At 55.0% G+C, this 21,279-nt stretch overlaps 2 protein-coding genes across 9 annotated transcripts; both read left to right on the top strand.

Moving 5' to 3' along the window:
• Positions 1–6,101: 6,101 nt before the first annotated feature.
• HOXB9 (homeobox B9) lies at positions 6,102–11,202 on the top strand. 3 transcript variants are annotated; one of them, XR_009698294.1, is made up of 4 exons: positions 6,102–6,705; positions 9,355–9,586; positions 9,954–10,124; positions 10,422–11,202. XR_009698294.1 is itself a non-coding variant. In XM_061175399.1 (3 exons), the coding sequence occupies exons 1-3, from the start codon at positions 6,189–6,191 to the stop codon at positions 10,072–10,074; spliced, it is 870 nt and encodes a 289-aa protein (XP_061031382.1). In that variant the 5' UTR covers positions 6,102–6,188; the 3' UTR covers positions 10,075–11,202. The 3 variants fall into 3 exon arrangements, 2 of the variants coding, with proteins under 2 accessions (XP_061031382.1, XP_061031383.1); XM_061175399.1 differs by having other exon boundaries at positions 9,954–11,202; XM_061175400.1 differs by lacking the exon at positions 10,422–11,202 and having other exon boundaries at positions 9,355–10,042.
• Positions 11,203–12,352: 1,150 nt separating this feature from the next.
• Positions 12,353–20,280, top strand: HOXB8 (homeobox B8). 6 transcript variants are annotated; one of them, XM_061176475.1, is made up of 5 exons: positions 14,456–14,610; positions 15,023–15,081; positions 17,369–17,557; positions 17,831–18,302; positions 19,096–20,280. In XM_061176475.1, the coding sequence occupies exons 4-5, from the start codon at positions 17,879–17,881 to the stop codon at positions 19,401–19,403; spliced, it is 732 nt and encodes a 243-aa protein (XP_061032458.1). In that variant the 5' UTR covers positions 14,456–14,610; positions 15,023–15,081; positions 17,369–17,557; positions 17,831–17,878; the 3' UTR covers positions 19,404–20,280. The 6 variants fall into 6 exon arrangements, with proteins under 6 accessions (XP_061032459.1, XP_061032458.1, XP_061032457.1 ...); XM_061176474.1 differs by having other exon boundaries at positions 17,331–17,530; XM_061176477.1 differs by having other exon boundaries at positions 17,331–17,557; positions 19,099–20,280.
• Positions 20,281–21,279: the final 999 nt, after the last annotated feature.

The following is a 21,279-nucleotide window of genomic DNA, read 5'->3' as shown; positions in this document are numbered from 1 at the left end:
GGCAGTTACTGCTCCTCGCTTAGCTGGAGGAGTCGGGGTGGGTGGGTGGGTAGTGAAGCAGAGTCAGGACTACTGTATCACCCTTGCAACATGGTGAAGAGGTTTGATGTCCCTAACCCAGGAGCAGAAAGAATGTTCCCTGGAGAAGAGATCTGGGATGTTCTAGGGTGTCTTCCACTTCTGTATTTGTTTACATGTGTGTTGGGAGGGAAAGGGGGAATGAGGAGCATTGCACTCTCCAAAGGCGCATTTCTGGGCTGTTCTACAGAGTCAGAAGGATCTGAGTTGGGGCTTCAAGCTTCCAGCTTGGGTGCCTGTGTACATCCAGACTTTCCAAAGAAAGTCTCCCCAACTTGGCAAATGCTCGATTTCAACAGAGACACAGGGGGTCCTTGAGGTCTTTGTAACTTTTTGCGGGGTAGACAGGGCTCCACCTCAACAGGAAGCTTCAGGTCCTTGAAGAGGGCTCAGTCTGTCCCATTCTGAAAGGGAAACATCAGAATCCCTTGCAGACTCAGCCTACAGGCCCCCAGGGTCCTTTCTAGGGCCCCCTAGTGGGACAGAGGTGGGTCCAAAAAAGTCCTCCCTTTTCCCATCCCTCAGCTGGCCCCTTCCCCACTGAGTGGCTAAGCCTCCCCTGTAGACCCTTGGGCTGGGCTACAGGTATACGCAGGTCTGGAGGGCCACCTCCCCCACCCAGAGGGGTCCGTCTTGCAGGCTAGTGGGGACCCTAGACTGTTGGACAGTTCAGCCCAGACTGATGGAGTGGCAGGAGATGGCGCAGGGGCGGGTGGGACGGGGCAAAGCTGTGATACCCTCTTTGACCCCAGCCCTCTCCAGGCTGCTAGCTCTCTGCCCAGGAAAGGAGTAACTAGAAGTGCTGGCAGAAGGAGGGGTACAGTACAAAGCATAAGCTAACTAACTTTTGTTCCCAAACTTTTTCCCCTGCTTCAGCCAGAGGAAAGGCGGAAAGGGGCCCGGGGAAGAGGCTCGACTGGATGGGGCTCTGGCTCTGGGCTGACTTGGAGGGCGAAGGGTGTCTCTGAATAAGTGGACCCTGCTAGGGTAGAGGAGGCCCTTGGGAGACCCACCCTCAGCCTGGGAGGAAATGCAGCCCTCAACCCACTGTCCTGGTGAGCAAAGGCCAACAATGCTGTCCCTTGACATTTTCTTATCCTCTGGTCTGGGTGAAGATGGTCATGGTCTGGAGTGTCCTGCTGCCTACCATCCTTCTCCTCCGGCCTCTCACAAAGCTGCCCAGCCACTCAGAGCCTAACTGTCTTCCATCACTGGCGTCCCTTTGCCACCCCCTCCCAGGAACAGTGCTGTAAAAAGAAAAAAGGGGGATGTTAGAGAGAAAGGAGGAAATAAAGTCTTTGGAAAGCAGAGTTTTACAACAGCCTCAGGTTTTATGGAAGCAATTCCGTAATAACCTTCTACCTGCTCAGCTCCTTTCCGCCCCGCCTGCCACCCACCCCGTTTGGCCTCCTGGATGCCCCCTCCCGAAAAGTCAGCCACCCCCACCCCAGCATTCCATATTCCTGGTGGCTGATAGTTGGTAAGAAGATTCCCGAGTTCTGCTTGGGCCGTTGAACTCTGCATCCTTCCTTTCACCTCTGACATCCTGGGAGGAAGGTTTGGGAGATTTCGTTACTTTACAATTAAAATCCCCACTTGGAGGGTGTGGAAGCACTAAGGATTGAACCCATGTGTGCAGATTCGATGTGATCCCTTTTGGAGTCTGTTGTGTGTAATGGGTGAAGGTTCTGGGGGCCTTGATTTCTTCCCCCCTGAAGCAAGTGTCCCCACACCTCTTTCTTTCCCACAGTGGGTCTGGACTCTGATTCTGGGTCAGAAGAAATAACTCCAGGTGCTTGGGGACATAGACGTGGGGACTTTTCTAATTTCGTTGTACACAGCAGTGCTTTTGTTATGACCTCCACAGTTACCTGAGAGCTTTCACATTCAACTCATTTCTGTCCACTGGTCAGATTCACACTTGTGTGGGACACGCTCGTGCACAAGTAACGGTGCCTTCATCCCCATGTCCATTGCTACCATGAAATAAGCATCACACGATGTACTCTGTCCCTGTGGTTTTGGGTAAGAGACACAGTAAAGGATTTCGTGGTCAGACAAAAAAGTCACAAAATTTCATGACCTGCCCTGGGCCAGGAACTTCTTTCACCTTCCAGAGAAATATTTTAGAAGGAAGTTGTAAAAGAATCCAGATTTAAGTCACATGTGTTTGCGGATACGGTATATATTTTGCTTGAATATCAAGTCAACAGGCAGATTTTCAAGTGAAGCTTCTGAATCAGTTGATGTTTTATAGCCACAATTCAAGTACGCAAATACTCAAGTTTTTTGCCCTTTCTGTGTGTGATGGTTATAAAAATGTACACACAGGCTTTTGGGTCATAGATCTTGTATGAGCAGAATTGTAAGCCCACATCATTCAGAGGGGTTATACACGCATCACGTATGCACCATTAGATCTTACATACAAATGCCCAAGCACAGTTAGTATTATAGTTGCGTGGATTTATTTATTACATATTCTATACACAACATAGAGCACAGCACATGTGCACACTGGGTTCCCCATAAAGAAATATTGATTTGAAATATAGGTACAGGAAACACACATCTATTCAAGTACGCATGCATAAATTTCAGCTTAGCTTATCGATTAAAAAACGTTCCCCCTTCTCCACTTATTGTTTTTCTTTTTCTTTTTTCTCCTTGCTTTTATTTCCTTCCCTCTGTTTAGATTTTCTCTCTCCTTTTATAGTGAAGGGCCTTTCCAAAAGCAGACCTTAAACCACAGGCACTCACCGGCTGGTCCTGGCCAGGGCTGGCCTCTGCTTTACCCACCTTGGCCTCCTTCTTTGTTCTTGGCTGCTCTGGGACCTACTGTGGCCAGAAGATGTAGCTTTTCCCTGCCTGCCCTTCCTGGAACTATCAGCTACTGGCCCCAGCTGTGTTCAGGCGCAGTGCTGGTGCAGGGAATGGCAAAAGGCTTCGAGAGGGTTTTCCTTCTTTCTCTTTAGGACTGGGGGGGAGGTGGGGAGCAGTTTGGTCTCTCAGGGCAAAGTGACCCCCACTCAAGCAACCCCTCTATTAAGCAGCTCTAGAGGCTGGGCTCCAGGGGCCGCAACTGTTTGCTTCTCTCTGTCATGGTGGGTACCATTGTCTGGGAGAGAAAAGTATGTTTTGGGGGGTGGTCCTCAGAGCACCCAAACAAGGGGCTTCCTCTCAGCTGACCCTTTAATCATTTGCCTGAGCTGGAATTGAGCTTCAATTTGAGGCAGCAGTGCTTTCTAGAAAGCCTGGCTGAAGTGGGACTCCTTGCTTGCTGTATCTGGATCCCCACCTGGAGGAGATGAGAGCTGGGGCACAGACTCCAGGGCTTGGGTGCTATTTCATTCGCTTCCCTCCAGAGCCACCTCTCCTGAGAAGACAACGAGACCTCCAAAACCTGTCACTTTGGAATTATTTCCACCCTCCAGCTCGTTTGTGAGCAAAGACTAAGTTCTGGTCTCAGAAAAGAGGCCTGGGTCCCCTCCTTACCCAGCGTACCCAGGAGCCACCAGGGGTTAGGGACAACTCACCAGACAACCAGCAACCCACAAACCTGAACCCTGTCTGCTGGGACACTCCACCCTTGTAGAGCACAAGTCATGAGCCTGAATGTTCTTCTTCCTCTAACTTCTTCCCTAAACTAAGTGGCTCTCTCAACTTCTCTCTTGTTGCAAAGAGAGACAGCGGCAAAGCCAGGGCCAGAGTGGGAACCAGAAGGGCTGCAGCCAGAGCCCAGCGTCTGCACAGCCTGGGTCTTAAGAACAGCCCAGTGCTACGACTTTGCCATAAATAAAAAAGCCCCTGCCCACAGCCCACATGTCCTTTTGGGCCCTAATTTATATACTACAGAAAGTCATATACTCAAGCCCGCCATGCTTCATAACACCATTATTTACAGCAGGAGAGGAGTTTTTGTTTTTTTTTTTCTGAAGAAGAATATATTTATTACAGGTAAAGCCAACAGCAGACTCCATAGGTCTGGCAAATCGAGAACAGGTGCTTTGCCTTAACTGTGATTCATTCACTAGGCGCCCAGGTTTTTCCGCTGGCGAGTCCGGGGAGCTCCCTAGACTTTCCCAAGCGTCCAACCGCTACTTAGAAGAATTTGCATCGGATTTCCCACTTGGGTCCTATGGAAAAAGCAGATCTTCACGCTGTTTGGTTCCGGATCTGCTGGGCTGTCGCCCTCGGAGAGCTGGAGTGGAAAAGGAGGGGGCCGGCTGGGCGCCGGCATTGATCTTTAAAAAATCATTTTGAAATCGCCATAATGTGAAGAAATATGGCGCTTTGCCCTCGTATTTCACACGTAATGACACGAGATGTCTTCATTTGGAAAGAAAAGCGGGCGGGAGTGTGTGCGTGTGCGGAGGTGATCCGCAGCTTTCTGCATGGCAGACGGGTACGTGGCCAAAAAGATAAAACCTCAAATTAGAATGCTCCCGCTTTTGTTAAAACAACAGGACTGGGGCAGCCTATCTTATAAGGGCCCAGGGTCGGAGAATGCTGAGAAAATCGGCCCCAGCCTGCCCGAAACCCAGCCGGAGAGGATAGGGTCTGTCCAGGGGCCGCACCTCCCGGAGAGCCCACACCACGAGAAGCCACGGCACCCAGGGCAGAAGCCGGAGGAAAGATGGCTGGAGATGGGCCAGGAAGCCAGCCGGTGGCCCCGAGGGAGCCCCAGCGCAGGGCCGCAGAGGAGATACTAATAAAGCCGGCTATTTGGAAGCTCCTGCAAGAGAGTCTGCAGGAGGGAAAGTGGCGGGAGGGAGGGAGACTGACCCTACAGGCTCCCTGTCTATGCTGGTGTCCAATACAGCGTGTTTGGAAATCCTTCCGAGCAGGAGAGGCGAAAACTCCGACTCACCTCCTTCCCCACTGGGTGGAAGGGGAGATAACTCTGGACCCCTTCCCACACCTCTGCTCTGCTGACACCTTAGGGAAGTTCCCTTAACCCTTTCTCCTGTTCGGCTCCCCCATCTGGGCAATTTTAAGGGTCTGTTATTCAGTGGAGGAAAGGAGAAATGGCTATGCACCCCCCTTTCCTCCGACCAGGGCCAGAGAGGGGCCCAAAAAATTTAAAGGAGCTTTGACTATCTGTATTAAACTCGTTCAGAGGCTCAACTTTCCAGGGGCTGATGAATCCCTTTAACCTCATGCGGGTTCTAAGTTTAGGACAGCTAAATGTTAGGACAGGATCTTTGGACACGCAGGCCCTTTTATTCCCTTCTCTCCTCCCTCAGCCACTGAAGGGTCAGGAGAAACTCCCAGGCCTACAAACCTCCCAAACTAGTTACAGAGTCCCCTCCAAAGCAGACAACATCCTATAAAATCCCAGCTTCTCCCCCATCTCTTTTATTTCATCTCCAGTGGCTTGCTGCTGCGCTGTTGTTTAATAAATATCTGGTGTCAGGGGACAGAGGAGAGGAAAGGAGAGCCGGCGGGGTGGAGTGGAGGTGTGTTTGTGGGGGGGACGGTACCACCTCCTCTTTCTTTAATTATGCCCTGGGCCTCTCCGGCTGCTCCCCAGGCTGGGGCTCGCTCCCTCCCTCTGTCCTGCGCTCCCTCTCTCCCTCCCGGACCCGTCTGGGGAGAGGGCTCCACAGCCAGCGTCCCTCCCGAGGCAGCCCGCTGCTTTCCCTCCGCCTCTCCTCCGCCCCCGCCGCCCCATGTCGAGAACGGCCCCCCTTCCTGCAAAAGGGGGGGGGGCCGGCCGGCAGCTCGGGCTGAGGTTACGTGGCCGCCGGAGCCCTGACGTGATAGCACATTGCATCAGCATAAAACAATCCATCCTTGATATGGAATGCTGTGCGGACGGATGACAGCGAGAGCGCAGCCCCCTCGCCCGATTGATTTATGTCGGAGCTGACGCTTTATCAGGCAGTCGGAAAAACTTTGACCAATCATTTTGCAAGGAGCGCTGAGCCAGGCTGCTCCACTGTACTTTGTTGGCTGAGAAGTTGAGCAGGGGTGGGGGTGGGAGGGTGGGGGGCTGGGGGGGTCGCGTCCGAAAGCCCTCACACCGGTCCGGGTGCCACCTCTCCCTGCTTGGGCGCCGCGCGCGAGCGCTTCCCTTCCCCCTGCGAGCGCCCGGATAATGTCTGAGAATGTCCATTTCTGGGACGCTTAGCAGCTATTATGTCGACTCGATCATAAGTCACGAGAGTGAGGACGCGCCTCCAGCCAAGTTTCCTTCCGGCCAGTACGCGAGCCCCCGGCAGCCGGGCCACGCGGAGCACCTGGAGTTCCCCTCGTGCAGCTTCCAGCCCAAAGCGCCGGTGTTCGGCGCCTCCTGGGCGCCGCTGAGCTCGCACGCGTCCGGAAGCCTGCCGTCCGTCTACCACCCCTACATCCAGCCCCAGGGCGTCCCGCCGGCCGAGAGCAGGTACCTCCGCACCTGGCTGGAGCCGGCGCCGCGCGGCGAAGCTGCTCCTGTGCAGGGCCAGGCGGCGGTGAAGGCGGAGCCGCTGCTGGGCGCGCCTGGGGAGCTGCTCAAGCAGGGCACGCCCGAGTACAGTTTGGAAACTTCGGCGGGCAGGGAGGCCGTCCTGTCTAATCAAAGACCCGGCTACGGGGACAATAAAATTTGCGAAGGAAGCGAGGACAAAGAGAGGCCGGATCAAAGTAAGTTATAAAAAGTGAGGAAATACCCAGGCCGAAGGCCAGGCGAGGGGGAGGGGAGGGGAGGGGAGAGGCAATAAACTGCGGACAATGTGAAGGGAAACCGCGGCGACGGCCGGAGAGCGAGCGGGGGCGGAGGGAAGATGGAGGGAGGCAGCTGAGTGCCCCAGAAAGGGAGACTGAGGCCGCTGGAGGAGCGCCGCCCCCACTCCTCCAAGTCCACGGGGGACCCGGGGCGCAAGGACCAGCTCGCCGCTCTCTCGGCCTCCCTTCCCCCACGCCCCCGAGGCCCGGGCTGAAAGCCCGGGAAGAAGCCGACCACCGCCGGCTGGGAGAGGAGCTGGCGGGGCCGGGGAGGCAGCCAGCGAGGCCGAGAGCCCGCGCGGGCCACGGCGGGAGCGCACCGGGCTGCCGGGCACCGCACGGCTGGCAGAGCTCCCCGCGCCACGCGCACACCGTAAAAGCCGGCCAAGGGGTAGTGGGAGGGGGCTCATTAGGATTTTATTTGCGATGCAACAGCTTGACGGAGGATTGTTTTTAGCAGATCTCGCTCAGTAGCCGCTCAGGGTCCGCAGCCGGCGCCGGGAGAGGCGCGGGAAGCCCAGGACCCGGAGACTGAGCCCCCTCCCCGGATGCGCCGGCCCCTCCCCGGGAGCCTTCCCTCCGGTCGCCCCCTCCCCTCCGTGGCATCCTCGCCGGGTTTGCAGCTTCCTTTTCTGCGGCTCCCGCTGCTCTCCGCGGGGCTCCCTAGCCCCAGCCAGAGCTGTCCGCCTCGCAGGGAGTTGGGGAATCGCTTCCGAACTTCGCGGCCGACCGGCTGCGTGAAGGAGAGATCCCGAAAGGACCCTGGGGAGTAGAAGGGTGGGGGGAAGAGAGGCTTGCCGGAGAGGCTAACTTTATCCTCGGAAGGTAGTTTCTCACCATCTCCCACCCCTCCAAAAGCACCCGCGCCAGGAACCGAAGTCTGGCTAATTTCCAGGATGTGCTGCTCGCTAAGGGCGGCAGGAGGGGAGTCGCGGATTTTTCGTTTTTTAAGGTTGAGAAGGGCAAATTGGTCGGGGCTCTTAGCCCCCAAACAATAACCTGCAGGATGGTGGGCACAAGTCCTCACCCCTTACTCTTTTTGGAGAGTGAGGGTCAGATCTTTTAGTCTCTGCTTGCCCTGCCGGATTTCCCATCAGCAGAGTGGCCCACAGGCCCTTTGGGGGTGCCCTTGCCTGCTGGAAGGTAGAGAACTGCCCAACTCCCCTGAGGTCTCTGTGAGGTCCCACCACCTCCAACCTGCCAGGTTGAATCACAGGAGTTGGCATTTGGGTAACACACGGCTCTTCCCAAACCCTCCCTGCTCACACCCAAACAGACCCCCCCACCCCAAGCCCACAAACTCTACCTGGAAAGTCCATTAGTGCAAGGCAGCAGTTTGGCTAGGGTCAATTATTAACAGTTTTTTTCCTCTTTCATATTTAATGCGGCTGTGGGTCCCATCCCAGGCAATCACATTAAGGAAATAGCGCTGCAAATTGGTAAGACACGGTACTTAGTGTAGGATGAACCAGATTTTTTTTTTTTTAATATTCAGTGCTTTTCATTTGGGGTGAAGGAATCTAGTAGAGGGTGGCTGTTATTTTTAATTGGCTCTGCTTTATTTGGCAACTTTTCTGAGTTCAGGGGTAAGGAGAAGAGAAGCCTGTATATATGTTTGTTTCCTCTTTTTTCCCCTCTTCTACTCAGTCACCCCTTCCCTTTCTCTTTTCCCTCTCACCACATGGAGCCAGTTGGAGTTAGCTATGCTCTGAAGGACTTCTGTTACCCCCACATGATCCATGGCTCCCCCCCTTAGGACTGGACCAATCTTGCATCCCAATTTCCCTGAACTTACTTTAACCAAACTGCGAGCTGAGCAGGAGAGGAAAAGGAGACTATTGCAACCATAAGTTATCTGTGAGCCCCCAGCACTCCCTTGTCCACAGGCTGGAGCTGATAAATGGTTGCAATTGGGTTGCATGTGAATTGGAGTGTGCTGGATGTTTGCGTCTCTAAATGTGAATCCCTATTTGTGGTGTGTGTGGGGGGGGCAGTGTGATATCTGCACAGACACACATGGCTGCTGCCATGTGGCCAAGAGATGCAAGCTTGTGATCAAGGCAGGAGGGTGCACTCAAACTGGACTGGAGGGCCAGGAGGTCTCTTGGCTGTGGCTGAGCAGAAGCCACTCTCCTCTCCCCCAGCCCAATCCTTCTCTCACCTCTCAGACCTAGAGCCAGGACCCTTCAGTCAGCCACCACTAGTTAGTCTGGTAGAGCTGGTGGGGGAGAGGGCTTTAGCCAGGCTGGGCTCTGACCTAAGTCCTAACCAGTTCCGACCCAAGTGGAGAAAGACACTGAGTGAGGACCTGGGGCAAGCAAAGCTTTGGAAGTGGTGAGAAGCCTGGCACACGTTTGGCTCCATCCTGTCCAAATAACTCACCTGGAGGTACCTATAGCAACTCTTGGCCCATCTCTGGAAGCCTTTCTGGGAACCTGAAGGCCCAGGTGCCCCTTTCTCCAATGTAAGATGGGGAGTGTAGACCAGGGGTGCACCCTCTTGGAAGGAGAACACGGGGGCCCTTCACCCCCTTTCCTTTCTTTGATTCTATTGCTGCTTCTCTTTCAGCCAACCTCTCCGCCAACTGGCTGCACGCTCGCTCTTCCCGGAAAAAGCGCTGTCCCTACACCAAATACCAGACGCTGGAGCTAGAGAAGGAGTTTCTGTTCAATATGTACCTCACCAGGGACCGTAGGCACGAAGTGGCCAGACTCCTCAATCTGAGTGAGAGACAAGTCAAAATCTGGTTTCAGAACCGGCGGATGAAAATGAAGAAAATGAATAAGGAACAGGGCAAAGAGTAAAGATTCCCCCCAGCCCTCCCCACCCCTTCCCCATCTCATGCTTATTTATAAGGGATGGCTGTGGAGCCTGTGCTGTCTGGGATGTATTCAAGTGAATGGGGAAGGGGGTCTTTTTCTTCAAAGTCCTTTTCTGCATCTAGAGCCTCTCTCCTTTCCTTTGCCCTCACCTGTCCTTCTCTTCTCCCTGGGCCTCAGGAGGGAGATTTATTGATTTAGAAGGTAGATATAGTTGGTTCCTAAGAAGGTGATGGGCCCCAAGGAAAGAGTGCCCCTAGTAGAGCCCCTAGCAACCCTCTTAATTTTCCTGGGAAACCCCAGCCCCTCACTTCCAGCCTGCTTGTTTCCCCCCTGCACCTATCCCAGAGTCACCCAGGGACACTCCAACTGCACACAGCCCAACAGACGCCCACCTGCAAAAAGCCTGGAGCCCACAGTAACAATGGGAAGCGCTCACAGTCAACACTCAAATGAAGTGGCACCCTAAATGCAGACCATCACACCCCAAGTCTGGCGGAATAGCCCACAGACCATCAGGCAAGTCCAGGGTCTGCCCCTGATGCAATACACACCAAGAATAAGTCTATTGACACACTCCTGAATGAGGCGCTGCAGCTCAAAAGGCCCAGCACTCTCCTTAACTATACCCGGGCATGGACTCAAGGGCAAGTGGGGTAAATTCAGCTCCCAAGCTGGTGGGTTAGAAAGGGCAAGGAAAGGCAGCGGTGGTCTTATGAGAGTCTCTTAGGTTTTATGAAGGTAGTCCACATACACACATTTTGCTGCAGGAAATGTTTAATTCTGCATGTTGTTTTCCTCTCCTTCCAACAAAAGGAGGTCAGATCGTGGGTCATAAGCCTTGACAATGTCGTCCTCACGTTCATCTGTGCCCCGCTTGACAGAGACTGTAGCTTCTCTTGCTCAACACCAGCCCTGCATTCTTCCGCATCCTCCCCAGCTCTGAAATCAACTCTGTTCGGCAAATCCACCTTGCACCAGCGAGTCAAGTCGCCCCTGTAGAAAACCCCCTCCACCCTCCATCCTCTGCTAGCTCTACCCCTCCATAGGCGGAAAAGCCAAGTCAGGAGAACCCGATGGAGAATTTATTGTGAATCGATTCCCCGGGCTCCTCTCCAGAGCAAGTTGTGGAGCACAGGGAGGAGCAAAGTCTCCCCAGGCGCGCGGAGCTTGACTTCTTCCTCCCGTCCTGCCCAGTCTGACCCCTGCGGAGGAGCCCCGGGCTTGTCAGCTGCTGCCCCAGCGCAGAAGCGCAGAGACCAGCCCCAGTGCCTGGCTTTGCCTCCCGAGACTCGGTCCTGGATGGCGATCTGCGCGCGCACGCTTCTGGGGAGCAGTCCCGCTTGCTAAGGAAAGAGGCGAAATCGTACCTAAGCATTAGGCCAGAGCTTACTCTCGGCTTTCTTTCCTCCCCCTGCTACCCCACCTCTCCAATCCCCTTCAATTCATGGACTCTCGCTCCTGCTTCTCCCAACCCTGCAAGGGGACATTCCAGTAGAACTTCTTTTGCTTTGTCGGTGGCAGTCGTGAAATTGTGCTGTGTTTTGTGATTTCTTTGGGGGTGATTGTCTCGCCTGTTTTCAGTTGTTGCTTATATGGGAGGGTTGTGGGTGGGAGTGGGGAGGGCGAGGGGCTTAGAGCTGATTGTTTGTTTTGGAAGGAAAAAAAGAAAAAGAACAAAAAATATATATCACTCTAGAAAATAAATCTCTCCTGTGTGTCATTCTGTGTTGGCTCGCCTCACCTGACCAGAGGTAGAGATGCTAGCTCCAAGAGGGTGGCTTGGAATAAAGAGAGAGTCCTGTGCCCAAGAGGTTGCAGGGTGGGCTTCCTAGTGGAGCTGAGAGCTGGTCCAGACCAAGGTTCCCAAGACCACTGCTTAAACTGAGCAAGAGCCTTCCAACAGGAGAGCTGGGAGACTGGAGGGGGAGAAAAGGAAAGATTAGTTGTTTGGAGAGGGGTCTGGGTCTGCAGGGGGCAATGAGAATCTTCCTCTTAAGTTGCACTAGAGACTTCCCCACCACCTCCAGAGCCAGAGGAAGGCAAGGCCTGCCCTGCCATCCCTGGAAGCAGGTCCTCTCTCAGCTGGCTGAGAAATCCACCTTGCTTTGGCTACTTTAAAATACCATGCAAGTGAAGAAGGCAGTAACTTCGTTCTGCTATTCCCTGCAGCAGAGGGATGGGATGCAGATAGAGGCCTCCGGAAGGCCAGGCTGTCCTTTCTTCCACTCAGAAAGAGTGAGCCCCTTAGGATTTTCAATCCCCACCTGGAGTATGAGGCTCCAATTTGAGCCACAGGGTAGCAGCCTTGGTGTAAGGCGGGTGGAGTTTGGTAGGGGTGGAGGCAGCTCCTACAGGCTGGGAGAGATGGTTGAGTGTGAAACAGAAATGGTTCAGGAGAAAAACAAACAAACAAAAAAAACCCTTCCCAGTCGGACCCCAGAATTAAATTCGGTTTCAAGGCACCTTTCTGTCCCCCTCAGACTGTGGCGTCCCACCAAAGCCTCAAATGGGGAGCGCTGTTCTCGGCAGCCCGGCCGTTCTCATCCAGCCGCTGGGATTCTGCTTCTGCCGTGCTGGCGCTTGGGAGCCGGCCTCCTGCTAGAGCCTCCCACCGGACCCACCCAGCAGCGCTGCAGTCCGCGGAGACCCTGAGGTTGGGGTAGAGGTGGGGACAAAGCCTGGCCCTCGAGAAAGCAGCCTGGAAGCGAAAAGGCCCTGCCTACCCCTCTCCGGCGAACGGAAGGATGAGCTAATCGGAGAGACAGCAGGAGGTAGGAGAACGCGAAGCTCCTGATATGGCTGGGCCCCAACCCGCCTCCTCCTCCGAGGGTTCCAGTCGATATATAAAGTGAATCTGCCTTTAGAGCTTGTGTAGAATGGGCTCCCTCCCCATCCTGGGCTCCCAGGAGCCAGCCCGTGCTGAGAGTGAGCCGAAAAGGCCGGATTCCGCCCAGAGGAAACGCAAGAAAGTGAGGCAGGAACTGAACGGAGTGCTGCGGGGTAGGGGGCGAGGGCGCCCCGGGAAGCCTCCGGCGGCGTCTGGGTCCCCAGCCCGGGGTGGCTTCTTTAAAAACAAACAAAGGCGAAGATGCGGAGGCTCGGAAGCCGGAGATGGGGAAATCTGCTGTCATAAAAGAGAGAGATTCAGAGAGGGGGACCGGGAGAGTGCGAGACAGAGGGAAGCCGGGAGAGGAATTCAATGCCGTGTGCGCAGCAATAAAAGAATATGACCGCTATAAAAGTTTATAGCGTATAAATTTCTGAAGGTTAAGAAACTAAACAGCAGCAAAGCAAACAGTGAGGGGAAACTTTCCGGAGCTGAGAGAGCCACAGCTGGGCCTGGGCTCCGGGCCTGGCGGGCGAATGGGTGGGCCTGACTGGGCCGCCCCCATCCTCACCCTCCCGAAGTGCGGGGCGCGGGGTTTCCGGGGGCCCCAGGGGGCAAAGAGGGGCGAGGAGGGAGAGGGGAGGGAAGAACACTTTTGTTGTCACAAATGCTTCACGGAATGCAACTGGGACTCGTCTTTGTTCTTCGAAACCGCACCCCCTTCCAGAATCGGGCGTCATAAAGAGAAGCCCCCTGCACGCGCGCGCGCGCACACACACACACACACACACACACACACACACACGCACGCAGGTCCGGCGGGGCCAGACGTCTGGGCGCTGGCAGCCTCTTGATCCTTTTACAGTCTCGTCCCACCCTCTCAGGCCTCCTCTCCCCCCACAAAAAGCCCAATTGTTTCCCCTCAGAATTTGAAACAATCGTGTTGGGTTTGAAATGTGCTCGGCTCCCCCTTTTACGGGCCATAAACGGCGCACTGCTCGGCGGTATCTGCCCGAAATTAGGGGCTTGAGGTGGGGGGTGGGGACGAGAGAGAAAAGCCTCTGGTTTCTTTTTCGCTCCTTATCCCCTCTCCTTGTTTGTTTGTTTTTGTTTGTTTTGTTTTGTTTTTTAAAAAAATTTTTTAGCTTATCTGCACAATTTTATGAACCACTGCCTGATTTCCGACGCCTTTTCTCTCGCCCGCTCTCGTTTCCCTCGTCCTTTTCTGCTAATACTGAAAGTTTCTCCGCATTGTCGCTGCACTGGCTGGCTCTCTGAGAAGCTGGAGGAGCCGGTGGCGGCGGCGCCTTTTCTCATCATGGCCGCTAGATGGCACCCTTGCTCCACGTGAAAATCCCCCGTGCTGCGGCTGCCGGCGCCCGCGGCTGCACCTCGCACTTCGGTCGGCCCTGAATCTACGAATTGAGCGCTACCAAAAGTCATGAATAATTTGCCCAGAATAAAAATACAGGGTTCATTGTGGCCATTTCCCCCATTTTGTAGATTTCAGATATAGTGGTGTTGACCCCCTCTCCTCAAATGGTCAATTTTCTGAATTTCCCCCAGGAGCAGGGCTCAGGGCTTCTCACCCAGTTTCTACGTTCGGTGGGACAACAACTGCATGAAAACGGGGAATAATAGTAATAATAGGACTAGTGGATCCAAATAAAAGAGGAGGATTGGTTCGGAGAAATGAGATTATCAGGGGAGCGGGGCGAGAGGAATGTCTGCGGATACGGGTGAGCAGGTCAGGTGAGAGGGGCGAGCCGGCAGAAGGTCGGATATAGAGGAAGCCGCCCCAACCTGCTGCGGGATCGGCGGGAGAGGGAACCGGGTGAGCCAGTCCGGGGTAGGGGTGGGAGCACTTTGGGGGAAACGGATCCGTGGCTTTGGCGGGGATTCGGAGGTGCCCAGAGCCGGCGGGGCGGCTCCGCACGGACCGAGGCTCTAGAGCCTTTGTATGTGGCCGGGGCTGGGCGGGGCGGCGCCGGGCGACCCGGGCTCAGGGCAGGGGCTCCCAGAACGGCGAGGTGCGAAGGGCACGGATATTTCCTCGGTTGATCTGGGCGCTCCAATTTGGGCCGCCAAAGAAGAGTGCGTTTTCCGGATGGATGTGGGAACAGGCGCAGTGCAGGAACTAGGGGATTGGTTCTCCCCGCGTCCCGTGGCTTCCAGGTGAGAGCTCGGGCTCCGTGCCCCGAGGCCCCGGCCCCAGACAGACCTGGGGAACACCGGTCCCTTCGCATCTTAGCAGCTGGAGGCCTGGACTTCAGGCATTTCTCGCTCTGAGACCTGAGCGCTGTCAGCCTGCCCATAGCCCCTTAGATTCCACATCTCCCATTTCGACCCTGTCCGGCCGATCCTTGCCCTCCATCCGGACAAACGCGTGCGAGAAATAGATGCCCCCCCCTTAAGATTAGCCCCGCTGCAGCCTCGCCTCTCCTCCCCCAGGACCGTGTGCAAAGAGGCTAGCGGAGTTTCTCAACTTGAGTTTCTCTAATAAATCTGCGCTCCGTTGAGTGTTTATAAATTATCTCCTCGCTCTTTCTTGTTTTTTCTTATAATAGAAACATTTTCCTTCCATCAGGAATTTCTGGCACGGTGTAGGGATGATTTAGAACAAGCCATTGAATTTCTACCTCACCGGTGAGTCCTCAAATCATGACCATAAAATCCCCGGCACTTGATAAAAATGTTCGCTTTGGCAACAACTTAACTCTGCCTTCCGCTGCCTCACCGCCCCCTCAGCCTGGCGCTGAAAATTCAAGACCCTGGTCCTCTCCCCTCCTTTTCTCCTTTCTCTCTCTCCCTTTCAGCCCCTCTCCCATTCTCCAGATTCACTTTTGAAGGACCAAGTGGCCCCACCAGTACCTTCCTTTTGGAAAAGGTGATAGTTTCATATTTACAAAGGTTGGGGTGAGTGGGATTCCCAAAAAGCACCCCTCCAAAAGGAAGCCACTCTCTCGTGAATAAACAATGGATCAACTGTGGATCGAATGTATTTGTAAAGGCTCCACCTTTGTTGCTAGAAGATTTCTTTATCTCTCTCTCCCTTCCTTCCTTCTTTCCTTTCTTTTCCTTTCCTTTCCTCCTTTCTTTTCCTTTCCTTTCCTTTTCTTTCCTTGCTCAGTGAGCCACTTCAGGAAGCCATTGGTTTGGACCCTCAGATTGGGGCCTTCTAAAGCCTGGCCACCATTGTCACTAGGCCCAGTAGGCCGGGAAAGGCAACTGGCAAGAGAGTGTGTCATCCAGTCAGCTGGGTCCTGCAGTCTGTTTCAGGACCTAGGTCCTCAGGTCTGGAGGGAGAGCAGGGTTTAACTAGAGGCTCCCAAGGGGAGAGGAGAGAAAATGGGGGACTCAGTGACCTTGCTGCATCCAAATCCCTTCTACCCCAAAGTCAGTTTAGGTAGTGACAGTGGCTCAAAGGACGGTGAAGGCTAAATGGTGCCCCTCCCATTCATACACTCTGCAGTCACTGTCCAGGGCAGAGGAGGGCACAGGACAGTGGGCACCAAGGCCAGGCACGAGGGCAGCAGCCTCCATTGCTCTTCCCTCCCTCTGATGTGCTGATGAGCCTGGAACTGCCCTCTCAACCGAGGGTGATGCGGAAGCTGTGGAGGACTGGCCTGGGAAGGTTGGGAGCCAGTTGGGCTTGGTTACTGGGTCCCAAGGCCTGGGTGCAGGACTGGGGCGGCCCAACTGAATGTTATCCTGCTGGTGGCATCAGGCCCCTCTCCCATCACACAGAGTTGGTCTACCAAAGGCTTGCTGACTGGGCTCCAGTACCTTCTAGAGACCCCCTCCCCATTCCAGCAACCCCCTCCCAGGCCACCCGAGGTTGTGTAAAACTGCAGAATCGCAGTTGCAGGGTGAGCTTTGGTCAGGACTTCACCACTGCCCATTAACCAGAAAGTTTTGGCTCTTCCTCCTGGTGCCTCCTCAAGCTCTCCTGGATCCCTTCTCCAAAGAAAAGCCTTGTTTGTTTGTTGGAAAGTTGGTGAGTGGCCTGGGTGGGGCAGAGAGTGTGGTTTGGGAGCTCCGGAGAGGGAGTGGGGGCAGGTGCTTCAACAGCTGAAGGAGGCGGAAAATCTCTGAAAAGTCACCGTTTGCGCCGAAAAAACTCATAATCATTCTCATTTCGGCTTTGTCACCCCCACCGTGCTGCAGTTGGGCAGCGGGGGCGATCGAAGCTGCAGTTTTATAGCTGTAGAGGAAAGAACTCGTAAAATGCTAACAGCTTTTATGCGCTGCGGCATAAACAACAACAGACTCGGCTTTATTGCGTTTTATAGTTTGTTAAAGAGTTTACAGCCGTTTTTGGGGGCCGGTTACCCAGCCAATTCCCTCCACACGATAGTTAAACCTTTATCAATAATAAGGAAATTGATCATTAAAGCTTTAAATATGACTACCTCGTTTGTTTGAAAATATGTTTAGGAGAAGAAGCTGTATGATTTGATAACTTGTATTAAAATACCAATTACATTTATAGGACCTTTTAAAACTCGGTGCAATTAAACCGTGTTCTTTTACATTTTTCCAAAGCTACCCTGACATTTAAAAAGACTCCAACTGCCTCGTTAAAATCGCGAAATTAACAGCGTGCCTACGCCTGGCGCGTTGTGTATGTGTGTGCGTGGTTTTTTCCGTGCGCCCCACATCAGTCTTTGGGGGTGGTCTGCGAAGGTATTTGATTTGTTGTGAGGCGAGAGATATCTCATTAATGTAGGTAGTTAAACAGATTTAATCCGTATTCATTCTCTCTCCCCCCTCTCCTCCCCGCTCTCTCCCCCTCTCCCCCTCTCTCTCCCTGGGTGTGTTTTTTTTTTTCCTCCCCTTCTTTTTTTTTTTTTTTTCCCGCTCTCTCCTCACTCCCTGGCGCTCTCTCGCTTTAGCTCTCTCTCTTGCTCGCTCTCTCTCGCTCTCACCCTAGCTCTGCGTTCTGTCCGGGAGGAGTACGGAGAAGCCAATAGGATGCGGGGTCTCTAATGGATGCAAATGATCATGAAAAGACAGTGCAAAATATGAAACAACTCATTTGCAGGGAAGTAAATCACCGAAAACTGTTTATGAACTGGCATCCCTTCTTCGAAATGTAAAGCGAGGACCTCTTTAAGTGGCGGTATATTTTTTGGGGGGGGTGGGGGGTGGGGGAGGGCGAGCGAGCCGCGGCTGCCATGCAAGCTTAGACTTTTGGAGGCTTCGCTGTCCTTTTCTATTCCTGGAAATCACAAAAAGTGTGGTGGCTTCGAGATCTTCTCCTTTTCTTTCTTTTCTTTTTCCCCCCTCCTCCTTTTCCTCTCCTTTCCTGGCGAGGGTGACTAGGAGCCGGCGAATCCGCGTTTTTTTCTCTCTCTCTCCCTCCCTTTCCCCCTCCCCACCCCCTCCCCAACAGCCCCCAACTACAGCCGCCGCCGCCGCCGCCGCCTCAAAATTCAATAAAATGAGCTCTTATTTCGTCAACTCACTGTTCTCCAAATACAAAACCGGGGAGTCCCTGCGCCCCAATTATTATGACTGCGGCTTCGCCCAGGACCTGGGCGGCCGACCCACCGTGGTGTACGGTCCCAGCAGCGGCGGCAGCTTCCAGCACCCGTCGCAAATCCAGGAGTTCTACCACGGGCCGTCGTCGCTGTCCACGGCTCCCTATCAGCAGAACCCGTGCGCCGTGGCGTGCCACGGGGACCCGGGCAACTTCTACGGCTACGACCCGCTGCAGCGGCAGAGCCTGTTCGGTGCGCAGGATCCAGACCTGGTGCAGTACGCAGACTGCAAGCTCGCCGCCGCCAGCAGCCTGGGGGAGGAGGCCGAGGGGTCCGAGCAGAGCCCGTCGCCCACACAGCTCTTCCCCTGGATGCGCCCGCAAGGTGAGCTCGCGTCGGGGCCGGCGGGGGAAAGGGAGACCCGGGGCCCAGGCCGGCACGGGGGGCCGGGCAGGCCAGGCGCGGTTCCGCCAGCCCCTGGAAGACTTGCTTGCTCCGTTCAGATAGGCTCCCCCTTCTTCCTTCCTTCCTTCCTCCCTCCCTCCCTTCCTTCCTTCCCTTTCCTTCTTTCTTTTTTTGTTTCCCTTGAAGGAGGTCGCTAAGCGACATTTCCTGAATCCATAAACCCCTCACCCTGCCTGACTTTTTTTCTTCTTCCCCTCCTTTTTTCCCCTTTTACTGCTTTATGGGGGGTAGTGGAGAAAGGGTGGTGGGAATGGGGCGCTCAACTTTTACACTTCTCAATTGCTTTATAGTTTAATTACCCTGAAGAAACTTTTCTTCTGGGGCAGAGGCTCTGGGGGCTTTTCAAGGTGGGTCCATTCGTCCCCATCCCGGCTTTTTATTCTTACTTTTCCCCCTCCTTCACATCCTTCCTTCTAAAGTTTATGGCACTTTTAATAGATTCAACCACCCCCGTCCAACTCTCTGGTGCTGGTTACCAGGGGAGGGGGCTCCCCTTTCTGGCTCCCTTAGATTCAGTGGTGTCTGATCCCCCTCACCCGCCCCCCCTCGGCTGACCGCGGCCTCCCAGCGCTCCCGCCCCTGCACGGGGTAGAAGGTCCCCTGCCCTTATACTGGTCTCCTAGGCTGGTTCACGAATCTTCCAACCTTCTCTGTCTCTGCCCCCTCCCCCACCCTCCCCTCCCCTCTGTCTCGCCCTTTCCCCCATTCCCAGCAGCCGCCGGACGCAGGCGAGGCCGACAGACCTACAGCCGCTACCAGACCCTGGAGCTGGAGAAGGAGTTCCTATTTAATCCCTATCTGACTCGCAAGCGGCGGATCGAGGTATCGCATGCGCTGGGACTGACAGAGAGACAGGTCAAAATCTGGTTCCAGAACCGGAGGATGAAGTGGAAAAAAGAGAACAACAAAGACAAGTTCCCTAGCAGCAAATGCGAGCAGGAGGAGCTGGAGAAACAGAAGCTGGAGCGGGCCCCAGAGGCGGCGGACGAGGGCGACGCGCAGAAGGGCGACAAGAAGTAGGCTCCAGCTGGGACTGCCAGGGCCGCGGCCGCCCTGCCTCCGCGGGTCACCCGACCGCGCTGCCGTCGCCCGCCCCCGCCCGAGAGAGCTCTGGCCCCGCAAGCGGGGCCCGGAGCCTGGCCTCCCACCGCAGCGTCCCCGCCGCGTCAGTCCCCGCTAGTGGTAGTTTCTCGTAATAGCTTCTGTGTGTGAGCTACCGTGGATCTCCTTCCCATCTCTTGGGGGCGGGGGGGAAAAAAAAGGATTTTAAGCAAGGACTTCCTCTCTCTGCTAGGGTGAGCGGCTGCGGCCTGGCTGAGCCCCACCCCCACGCCCCTGCCCCGTGTAAAAAGCCTCCTTGTGCAATGGTCTTTTTTCCTTTGAACGTGCTTCTTTGTAATGACCGAGGTACCGATTTCTGCTAAGTTCTCCCAACAACATGAAACTGCCTATTCACGCCGTAATTCTTTCTGTCTCCCTCCCTCCCTCCCTCCCTCCCTCCCTCTCTCTCCCTCTCCCTCTCCCTCTCTCTCTCTCTCTCTCTCTCTCTCTCTCTCTCTCCTCGTCCTCATTTCCCCTCCCACCCCCTTCCCCGCTGCCCTCCCTAGCTCGCTGGCTTTCTCTCTGGCTTCTCTCTTTTCCTCCCCCCCCCCACCGCTTTGGTTTGACAATTTCGTCCTAAGTGTTTCTCAAAAGAGGTTACTTTAGTTAGCATGCGCGCTGTGGGCAATTGTTTAAAGTGTTCTTAGGTTTACTGTGAAGAGAATGTATCCTGTATCCGTGAATTGCTTTATTGGGGGGCGGGAGGGCTAATTATATATTTTGTTGTTCCTCTATACTTTGTTCTGTTGTCTGCGCCTGAAAAGGGCGGAAGAGTTACAATAAAGTTTACAAGCGAGAACCCGAGACTTGCCCGGCCCGCACTCTTCATTTGCTCCCGGCGCCTTGCAGAGCTGCGGAGCGGGGGGAGCCGGTCACCGGGCTCCTGCGTCCGCCTGGCCGCGCAGCGGAGAGGGCGGGGGCTGGAGGCAGGTGGTGCGAGTCCCTTGGCCCAGGGGCGCAGGGGGTGAGGGAGGCGGCTGCGCGTGATTGGAGGAGAGACGAACGAGGGAGGGGAGCCGAGAGAAACCCCCTCCCCTTCCCTTCGCGTTCCGAGGCCGCCGGCCCCGGAGACCCCCGCGCCCAGGCCATGCTGGAGAGATGCGCCTGGGCTGGTGGCTTTATCCCCCCAACCCCCCCAACCTCCCCCATTGTTTTTGTGTGCCCTCTCCTGTGTGTGTGTGCGGGGGTAGAGGTGGAGTGCGGAGCTGCTGAACAAGCTGAAAAATAAAAAAAAAATTTTAAATTTTTTTCGCACTCTCTTGGGGGGGAGCAGGAGGAGAAGGGAGATGCTCTTCCCTGCCTTTCCCTTTCTGGGACTTGGCCACCTTCGCCCAGCTCCGAGGTGGTGGCTCGCCGCCTTCCTTCCTTCGCTCCCTCTGCTTCTCCAGCAGCCACACTCGACTGAGGCATCCGCCTCCGGGAACCAGGAGAGCAGCATACCGGGCCACCCTCCTCCCTTCCTTTCTCTTCCCACCCACTCCACCCCCTTCCTTTTTAAATTTTCAAACCTTTTTTTTTTTATTTTTTATTTTTTAGCCACCAGAAACCGCAGCATCCAACGCCCATGGGCTGGATTCCGCGCCCCTGGGAGCACCCAGGAAACCTCACTCCATCCCTGCCCGTCTGGGGCAGAGAGAGAGAGAGAGCGAGCCTTGAGGCCAGGCTCACCTCGCTCCTCACCTCGGGAGAAACGGACCAATTCCGGACCAAGTTCCCCCAAAGGCCCAGCCAGGCTGAAGCGGTCCGGATTAATAAAGACCTGGCCTGCCCCCACCCACCCACTCACCCGGTTGTA

The sequence above is a fragment of the Eubalaena glacialis genome, chromosome 19 (assembly GCF_028564815.1).
Source record: "Eubalaena glacialis isolate mEubGla1 chromosome 19, mEubGla1.1.hap2.+ XY, whole genome shotgun sequence".
Classification (NCBI taxonomy): Eukaryota; Metazoa; Chordata; class Mammalia; order Artiodactyla; family Balaenidae; genus Eubalaena; species Eubalaena glacialis.
This window is presented reverse-complemented; position numbering and strand designations above follow the sequence as displayed.